Source organism: Chiloscyllium plagiosum, chromosome 11 (genome assembly GCF_004010195.1).
Source record: "Chiloscyllium plagiosum isolate BGI_BamShark_2017 chromosome 11, ASM401019v2, whole genome shotgun sequence".
NCBI lineage: Eukaryota > Metazoa > Chordata > Chondrichthyes > Orectolobiformes > Hemiscylliidae > Chiloscyllium > Chiloscyllium plagiosum.
The window spans coordinates 857890-868091 of NC_057720.1; the positions used below are offsets into that span (position 1 = coordinate 857890).

Below are 10202 nucleotides of genomic sequence, written 5' to 3' on the forward strand. Positions count from 1 at the left end.
TCTTTTCTAATGTTCCTGTTTATTATGGTACCTCACCTTTTAAAGATTTCAGCGGAAGGCACCTTCTCCAGGCCCAGGCCCAGTGTCGGAGATGCTTCCAAAGGCTCAGAATGGCAGGTTTGGACTGTCAGCTGGCAAGATGGTCTCGGTGTGGCTGGTTCTCGGTGTGGTGGTCTCTTGGAGAGCAATTCCTGTCTAGAAGGGGCACTCTTGTCTTGTCATGGTGATCTTCTTCAGCAGGTTGTGAGTATTCCAGCAGCTTTGTGTGAAGGTCTAGCCCCGGCACAAAACTCTTGACCTTGCTTCAGAGACGACTTAGGGATATTCCAGTGGCCCAGCATGGTGGTCTCAGCCAGGCCCAGCCCAGCCAGGCCCAGCATGGTGGTCTCAGCCAGGCCCAGCATGGTGGTCCCAACCAGGCCCAGACCAGCACAGCCCAGCATAGTGGTCTCAGCCACGCCCAGCCCAGCACAGTCCAGCATGGTGGTCACAGCCAGGCCCGGCCCAGCACAGCCCAACATGGTAGTCTCAACCAGGCCCAGCCCAGCACAGCTCAGCATGGTGGTCTCAGCCACGCCCAGCCCAACCCAGCATGGTGGTCTCAGCCAGGACCGGCCCAGCACAGCCCAGCATGGTGGTCACAGCCAGGCCCGGCCCAGCACAGCCCAGCATGGTGGTCTCAGCCAGGCCCAGCCAAGCATGGTGGTCTCAGCCAGGCCCAGCCCAGCCAGGTCCAGCATGGTGGTCTCAGCCAGGCCCGGCCCAGCCCAGCATGGTGGTCTCAGCCAGGCCCAGCATAGCCCAGCCCAGCATGGTGGTCTCAGCCAGGCCCGACCCAGCCCTGCATGGTGAGGTCTCAGCCAGGCCCAGCCCAGCCCAGCATGGTGGTCTCAGCCAGGCCCAGCACAGCCCAGCATGGTGGTCACAGCCAGGCCCGGCCCTGCACAGCCCAGAATGGTGTTCTCAGCCAGGCCTGGCCGAGCCCAGCATGGTGGTCTCAGCCAGGCCCAGCCCAGCATGGTGGTCTCAGCCTGGTTTCCAGCGTACCCCAAACCCAGGAGTCATTAATTAAACCGTGATGAACTTTTACTATTTCTTCTTATTTACGACCTCAGTCATTAATTTAGAGTCCATGGTCTGGTGGCTTATAAACCCTTTCACAGTATTTCTTTGTAAATTGTTATGCTATTCTGGAGGAGGCCGAGACTGATCACTGCTGGTTGAAGGTTGCTGTAGGTGCTCCAGCCTTATCTTTTGCCCTGGTGCTGGGGTCTTCCATCATCGAGGATGAGGATATTGTGGAGCCTCCTCCTCCCGTCAGTCGCTTGATTGATTATCCAGCACCATTCACGACTAGATGCTGTAGGATTGAAGATCTCAGATCTGATCTATTGATGAAATTGCTTAGCTCTATCCCTTTCTGTTTATGCTGTTTGGAAGTAATCCTGTTTGGTGGCTTCACCAGGTTGGCACCTCATCTTCAGATATACCTGGTGCTGCTCCTGGCATACCCTCCTGCACTCTCCATTGAACCAGGGTTGATCCCCTGGCTCGATGGTAATGGTTGAGTGGGGATATGGCGGGCCATGAGGTTACAGATTGTTCTGGAGTACAGGTCTGCTGCTGTTAATGGCCCACAGCGCCTCATGGATGCCCAGTCATGAGTTGCTCGGTGTGTTTGAAGCCTGTCCCATTTATCACGGTGATAGTGCCACACAACACAATGGAGGGTATTCTCAATGTGCAAAGTTAAAAATCACAACACCAGGTTATAGTCCAACAGGTTTAATTGGAAGCACTAGCTTTCGGAGCGACGCTCCTTCATCAGATGGTAGTGGAGGGCTCAATCTTAACACACAGAATTTATAGCAAAACTTTACAGTGTGATGTAACTGAAATTATACATTGAAAAATACCTGGATTATCTGTTGCGTCTTTCATCTGTTTGAATACCATGATAGTTTCACTTCTTTCATGTGTAAATCACAAAACCTTTTTTTTTAAAATGTTGCATTCTCGGGTTAGCTGTAACAATGGGTGATAGCTAGACAATATGTTGAAGGTGTTAGCCCCTGTGTTCTCTGTCTATGCCATGATGTTTAGATTGATTCTAATCTAAAAAGTGAGATCGCAGAGTTTTACATAAATTCATGCGGTTTTTGAGCAAAGTACAATGTAACTTTGCAAGTGCAAATTCACCCCACAAAATATATGTGTGCATGTGGGTCTTTGTCTGTCTGTGTGTGTGTCTATCTGTGTGTGTGTGTGTGTGTGTGTGTGTGTGTGTGTGTGTGTATATAGTGCAATGGTGGTCACCTGTAATGTGACATGAACCCAAGGTCCCGGTTGAGGCCCTCCCTATGGGTACTGAACTTAGCTATCAGCCTCTGCTTGGCCACTTTTCTCTGATGCCTGTCCCGAAGTCCGCCTTGGAGGATGGTCACCCGAAGATCCGAGGTTGAATGTCCTGGATCACTGAAGTGTTCCCCAACTGGGAGGGAACCCTCCTGTCTGTTGATTGTCATTGTCAATGTGAACAGAGTTGTCAGGTATGTTTTTCCCTCCGACCGATTTCTTCACCACCTGCCGCAGACCCAGTCTAGCAGTGATGTCCGTTAGGACCCGACTAGCTCGATCAGTAATGCTGTCGTCGATCCACTCTTGGTGGTGGGACATTGCAATTCCCCCCCCCCACCAAGAGGACATTTTGCATCCTTAACACCCTTAGTGCTTCCTAGTCATCAGCTAAAGGAGGACAAGGTAATCCAGCAGGAGGTTTCCTGCCCATGTTTGACTTGAAGTTATGAGACCTCAAGGAATTTGGAGTCAGTGTTGAGGACTCCAGGGCAACTTCCTGCTGACTGTATCCCACTGTGCTGCTGCCACCTCTGTTGGGTCTGTCCTGCCAGTGGGTCAGTGGGTCAGGACACATCCAGGGTGATCTAGGGTAATAGTAGAGACTGAAAGGTGACAAAATGGGGAAACACCAATCAGAGACGGGGAGAGACTTACCAGGTTTGGAGCTGGACGAGTTGTAAACTTGTTGTGAATTACTCCAGGTGTTGGCTGTAATTTGGCTTCAAACATTTTTATTTCTTATTTGAATGCATTATCAAGGAAAGCAAACATCTGTGGTGTGTGTATCAGTAAGGTGACATAACTCTCATTCCCACCAGCACACACGGACATCAGAATTAGAACATTCCCTTTCAAATGTTAACTAGGATGATTCCAGGGCTGAAAGGCTTAAATTAAAACTAACTTTGCTGATAGTTTTCTCATGTACCTGCTGGGATATGCAATCACTCAAAGTAGGGACATTACCACCACACCAGAGAACACTCAGGCAAGGCTTGTATTCACTCCAATACAGATTTTCAGCTGTGAGGTTTGATAGCAATTCTTTCCTCAAATGATGGGGGGGGGTGCGAGGCTAGGAGCGCAAGGGATGCACGCAGGGGTCACAGTCAAGGTGCAACTTGGCCCCTCCCTAACTGCCCTTAAACTGAATGGCTTGCTCAGCCTTTTCAGGGGGCAGTTAAGAGCCAGCCAAGTTGCTGTGGGTCTGGAGTCACATGTAGGCCAGAGCAGGTAAGTATAGAATATTTCCTTTTTTCAAGGACATTAGTGAATCGGATGGGTTTTTAACAACTGTCATCATTACAGAGACCAGTTTTAAGTTTGAACTTCAAGTAGCCACTGTGTGGGATTTGTACATGTGGTGGCAGCCTGGGGTTTTAGATTGCTAGCACAGCCCCATCACCATTTCACCACTGCCTTCCCAACTTTCAAAACCATACAATCAGAGCAGGCTAGTCAAAGGTGACATGAGGAGACACATTTAGGGCAGGTGTAGATGGATTCTTCATAATCCGGAGGGTGGGGGAACGCTGCTGAAAGGTTATCAGGGGAAGATGGAAATGACCTTTTTGAATGGAGGAGCAAGCTTGAGGGGCTGAATGGCCTTTTCCCATTTGTATGTTTCGGGGAATTAGCAAAGGTTGGTACAGTGGAATAGGAGGCAGGTGGGAAAATGAGGATTGTGAGGTTAGTGATAAAAGCACCAGATCCCCATGTTATGCGAGGTTAGGAGATGAGCAGTTATGTATGAGCTGAGGTGATGAAATCAGAGCCACAAGGGCAAATTAAGTAGAATGTTGAAAGCTTCAAGGGCAGGCTCCTGGGCTCTGGGAATAAACAGAGAGTAGGACAGAAACCTTGCTAAAAGTATCACCCTGGGAATGAGGAAGAAAGTAGTAAGGGAGTGGAAGAGAGGTGAGGGGTGTCTGAATCAGAGTAAGAGAGCATCGGCTGAGGTTAGACAAGGAATCTGGAAGCAATGATCTGGGTGGGAAGTAAATTCTGGAATCCAATTCACTACCAAAAAGAAAAAAACATAAATTGCAGGAAGAACTCAACAGGTCTTATTCAGTTTTGAAGAAGATTGCTGGACCCAAAACGTTAACTCAGCGTTCTCTCAACAGATGCTGCCAGACCTGCTGAGTCTCTCCAGTAATTTCTGTTTTGGTTTCAAATTTCCATCATCTGCAATTCTTTGGGTTTTTTCCCCCCCACTATCAAAAAGATCAACAGTATGGACCTAAATCAAAAACACTGATTAACAAAAGCACAGTTTTGTTACACCAGCTTTTATTTTTGTTGAACACATTCATTCAAGCAGCAAGAATTCAACAACTGACTGCAGATATTGACACTTTCCCAGAGTACAGAACATCCACAGCATCCCAAACATGATGGCATTTAAAAACAGAATGAGGACTTCCTTGTAGTGCTGGGGCTACCATCTCTCAGATTCACAATGTTTCCCAGTGACCCACAAACACTTCATCAGAACTCAGACTGCAACACTCCACATCCAGAAACAATGCTTTTTACCCTCATCCTGGCTCTTCCTCAACTCATGGGCCTGAACATTTCTGAACCAGATGATTGCAGGATACCAGAAGTAGAAGTTAAATACTCAGAGAAATTCTCAGGATAAGACAATTCTCCATTTCTCCCTGTACAAGTAGTAACAAGGACAGTGCCTGAACTATGAACAAAGGCTGAACATGCTGGAGGGCTGTTTCCAACATTGAGAAAACGGAGGGGGGATCTGATTGGTAACTTCAGGATTCTGGAAGAGTCTCAGCTGATGCCGAGTCAATAATTCTGTTAATGGGAGACACTAGAAGCCGGGGCCATTACACATTTTAGTAAATCCAAGTCAGGAAAAACCTCTTTACTCAGTGGGGAGACAGGAAGTCACTGCCAGGGTAAGTGGTAGATGGAAACAATGTCAATACATTTAACAGAACACTGGACCAATGTGGAGAAACAGCAGAGAAGGATCTGCTGATGATCTGAATGAGATAAAGAGGACATGTCAGGAGTTGCTGTGGTGTGGAAACTTCCAATGAGGCTAGGCACAGTATGGCAGGTAGAGTTTACAGCCCACAGTTACAGCATGATGAGATTTCAATACTGCTATTGGGTGCTGGAGCACGGGGACGTCTATCCTTCACTCTGGATCAACAGGACAGAGGAAGGAGAAAGCCACTAATCGGTCTCTGGTTTTGCTTAAAAAAAAGACTGTTAGAGGTTTTCTTCTTACACACATCAGGACAAATTGTAAGAAATAACAGATGTGCCACACTATTGATCAGTATTTGCCAGAGGATTCAGGACAGACTGATAACCAAGTCTGGATTGTTGGTTGGGCTCAGTGTGGTGTATTGTGGGCACTGGAAGCTCCATGTATTAATAGTCAAAGCCATTTGTAGACAGGAAGAACACACACTGCACCTGTTTCACCTCAACAGAATAGGTGACAGCCATTCACTGACTCATTTCTCAGGGAGATGTTTTGACTAATCAGAGTCAACTTGTCTGGTTTAAAATTTAAACAAAGCCTAGCAGTTAACTGTCAACCATTAATTCTCAAGGCAATGCCGCTACCATGTAGAGTTCATTTGCTGACCAATCAGCACTCTCCTTTCCCACAGAATAAATGCTGTTTTCCCTTTATGTTGGCATTCTTGTGAAGTGTCCTGATGAGTGAAAGACAAAAAAAAGCTTCAACAAAATGTGTCTTTTTTCCAGCAACTTTCAAATCCTGTACAATCTAACGACTAATTCTATTAACAATTTTTCCACCTCAAGATGTGAGATCCCCTGACACAGCCTCCTTGGCTCAAGGATTGGAGAGAAAACACCCCATACAGCCTCTGTCCCACACACTAATTAGCGGGGATTTAATCTAATTTAATAACCCTCTGAGGTGGTGATATTGTGGGTGTGGGGGGGAGGGGAAGTGCCTGAAATATGAGGCACAGGTACCAGGATTGGAGAGCCCAGGCTCTATTGCGGCACATTCTGATTGGAGCAATGACAACTTAGCTCCCTTAACTGTGAAAGAAACTTCCACAGGCAACTGGATTTGCCACTGGGTTACTGATCTGACAGCAACTGAAAACCGTTTCTCATTCCTGCTCACGTTACCACAGGGGAAACGGGTTGTGGTTCAGATCGGTTCAAACCTCAACATCACTGCAGCATTCTGGGTTTCTGACACACACCGTGCTCCAAAGCAGGAAGAATAAATGAGGGCTGAGTCCACGTGTGCTTGCGATATCTTGATGTCGTGGACTATTCACCAATTATAGCAGAAGAGTTTCTAAAAAGTGATCATGACTGATCTGAAGATTAAAACCAAGTCACTGAACAAAAGAAATAACAGAGATGGAAATGTGTTGCTGGAAAAGCGCAGCAGGTCAGGCAGCATCTAGGGAACAGGAGAATCGACGTTTCGGGCATTAGCCCTTCTTCAGCCCTTCTTCAACGAGTTTACGAAACAGAAATCGGAGCAGACTCTCTGGCCAATCTAGCACTGCACCACTGAACATGATCCTGGCTGATGCTGGGCTTCAACTCCACTTTCCTGGCCACTCAAATAACAGACCGAGTTACTGAGAGGCCTCATTTCCCCATGAATTCTCAATAAGTGAATGACAGGAGCATCAATGCTGTCTTTTGAGTCATTGCGTTTTATATATAAAAGGATACATTATAAAGGATACACTGAATTATCACTGCCCCAAACTGATGACTGGGCTTTTACTGTGAACAGTGTCAACTGTAACCAAGAGAAAAACATAAACCATCAACGAGCCTTAAACGCTCGCTCCACGGGACATGCCAGCAACATTACTGAGCATTAATGAGCAGAGCCAAAGACTCACCATACAACCCTCTGATCTTCACTTCCCTTGGCCTCTCCTGCCGTCTGCTGGATCTTGTTTCGGCCGTGCAGAGCGGGCAAATTGCTGTGAAGGCATTAAGGTGCAATGTCCGGTACAGTTGATGTAACATCAATGACAACGAGTTTACGAAACAGAAATCGGAGCAGACTCTCTGGCCTATCTAGCACTGCACCACTGAACATGATCCTGGCTGATGCTGGGCTTCAACTCCACTTTCCTGGCCACTCAAATCCCTCAATTCCCAGGGATCAAGGATCAGCATATCCTCCCCGAACAGGAGTATTTCTCATCTCAATACTGAATGATCAACCCTTTATTCCAAGACTATAATCTCATGTTCCCAATTCCCCAGTGTTTACTTGTTAAACTCCTTCAGAGTCCTGTTTCAACTCATTTTTCTAAACTCCAGACAATAGGGATTCAATTCACTCAGTCTCTCACCACAGGATAACCTCCTCAATCCAGAAACGAATGCAGCAAACTTTCGGTTTATCAACTGTCCTTCCATAAATACAAAGACTAAAAACTGCAGACATTAAACAGGTTGCCTCGCTAAAGATCTGTACAACTGTAGCAAGACTTTATTTCTGTACTTCAATAGCCTGGTAATGTTTGTACAGGATGTTGGTGAGGCCACTTTTGGAATACTGGGTACAATTCTGGTCATCATGAGGGGCAGAGATAAGGTGAATAGCAAAGGTCTGTTCTCCAGGGTACGGGAGTCTGAAACTAAAAGGCATAAATTTAAGGTGAGATTTAAAAGGGACCTGAGAGGATAACTTTTTCACACAGAGAGTGATTCGCATGTGGAATAAACTGTCAGAGGAAGTGGTAGATGCAGATACAGTTATAACAATAAAAAGACATATGGACATGAATAGGAAAGAGCTTCAAGGGATACGGGCCAAACACAGGTTAGTGGGACTGGTTTCATTTGGGAAACTTGGCTGGCGTAGATAAGTTGGGCCGAAGGGTCTGTTTCTGTGCTGTATGACTCTATAATGAAGTCCAAAGTGCCATTTGCTGGTCTAATTGTCTGTTTGATCTGCAGGCCAACTTTATGTTCCTTATATGAGCACTATATGGCTCTCTACACATTTAAACGTGTGCAACTCATTGGAGTTAAAGTATTCTGCTCTTCTGTCCTTACTACCTTTAAAGGGTCGGTATTATACAGAACCTGACACAAATGTTAAAGCACTAAGATACAGGAATGAAAAGAGCACAGATGTCTCAGAGCAGATGGAAAATAGGAAGGCAAGAGGTTCTGAAATGATCGAAAAACAGTGAACAGAAGTTTTTATGAAATATGTTGAAAAACTTCATAATAAGAAGCAAATTTAGACAATAAAGATATTTGCAATTCACACTGTCCTGCTCAAAGTTTAGACTGGACAGGAGTCAAGAACTAGTTATTCTTTAGAAAGATTATTTCTGACCACAAGCTAAGTATCCCGAAAGATTTTGTTCCCAGCCGATGTCAGGTAGACATTGCAAAATATTAGAGCTGAAAAATGTGTTGCTGGAAAAGCGCAGCAGGTCAGGCAGCATCCAAGGAGCAGGAGAATCAACGTTTCGGACATAAGCCCTGTTCCTTGGATGCTGCCTGACCTGCTGCACTTTTCCAGTAACACATTTTTCAGCTCTGATCTCCAGCAACTGCAGTCCTCACTTTCTCCTAGCTGATTGCAAAATATTACCCAACAAATTAGCTATTAAACTTTCACTGACTGAACAAACCAAAGCTTGAAGGCAAAGATGCAATTCTGCAGATGAAATAGTCGAGAGCGTGATGCTGGAAAAGCAAAGCAGGTTCAGGCAGCATCCGAGAAACAGGAGGAATGCCCTGAAGGGCTTTTGCCTGAAACGTCAATTCTCCTGCTCCTTGGATGTTGCCTGACCTGCTGTGCTTTTCCAGCAACACACTCTTGACTCTAATCTCCAGCATCTGCAGTCCTCACTTTCTCTAGTTATCATTTAACAGGGTTATAAAATTCTGCAGAAATAGGTCTAACACTAACATAAGGTTAGTATTGGATCAAACATGGAATCCAAGTTAAACAGAACATTTTTTTTTGAGTGCGAGCAGCAGCTGAGCTTAAACGAACCCGGAAGGCTACAGCTAAGGTGAGACAGTTTGTTTTAAAATTACTTACCGGTAGCGGGCAGCGGTGTTTTTTTTTCTCTTCACAGAAAGAGCGGGAGCAGCAGGGGGAAGTGACGAAGACCAGAGGGGCAGCCAGGAAGGAAAGCAGGGAGTATATAAATCAGGAAGGCGGCTAAACCCGAGACTCTACAACTGTAGTGTCTCCCACCCACCCTCCTCCTCTAACCCCCTTACTAAGTACTGTTTATCCATTAATTGGTTTTTAGAAAAAGACTATAGCAGAAAGTATTTTAACTCAAACTTGTACAAAGTAATAAAGTAATTAACTAAGCAGAGAAGGCTGGGCAGGTGGTGTGCTGTAGCTGTATGATGTGGGAGTTGGCTGATCCCATTGTGAATGGCAGTGACCACATCTGCAGCAAGTGTTGGTTGCTGGAAGAACTCCGGCTCAGAGTTGATGATTTGGAATCTGAGCTTCAAACACTGCGGCACATCCGGGAGGGGGAGAGTTACCTGGACACTTTGTTTCAGGAGGCAGTCACACCTGGGAGATTATGTAATTCACATCCAGTTAGTGATCAGGGACATCAGAATGTGACTGTAAGTGAGGCAGGTCGGGGGAGCCTGAGTTCAGGAGTGCAGGAGCCTCAGCCTTTGACCGTGTCCAACAGATATGAGATTCTTGCTCCCTGTACGGATGAGGAAAAGGGCTCTGGACAGGATGAGCCAGCTGACCATGGCACCATGGTGCAGAAGGCCATTCAAGAGGGGGGAGCAAAAAGACAAGTAGTTGTTATAGGGGATTCTATAATTAGGGGGACAGATAGTATCCT

At 46.2% G+C, this 10202-nt stretch overlaps 1 protein-coding gene across 3 annotated transcripts in view; it reads right to left on the reverse strand.

Moving 5' to 3' along the window:
* Positions 1-2896: 2896 nt before the first annotated feature.
* rnpc3 (RNA-binding region (RNP1, RRM) containing 3) overlaps positions 2897-10202 on the reverse strand; it is a 51483-nt gene continuing 44177 nt past the window's right edge. The window contains exons 14-16 of one of the 3 annotated variants that reach the window (XR_006312914.1): positions 7242-7325; positions 7080-7135; positions 2897-3095 (exon numbers count right to left, since the gene is read on the reverse strand). Coding sequence is in view for 2 of the 3 variants with exons in the window: in XM_043698544.1 (XP_043554479.1) it covers positions 7260-7325 (66 nt within the window). In the remaining variant the exon portion in view is untranslated. Of the gene's footprint in view, positions 3096-4633; positions 7136-7241; positions 7326-10202 lie in introns of those variants that run through there. The other 2 variants (XM_043698544.1, XM_043698543.1) reach the window with 2 other exon arrangements.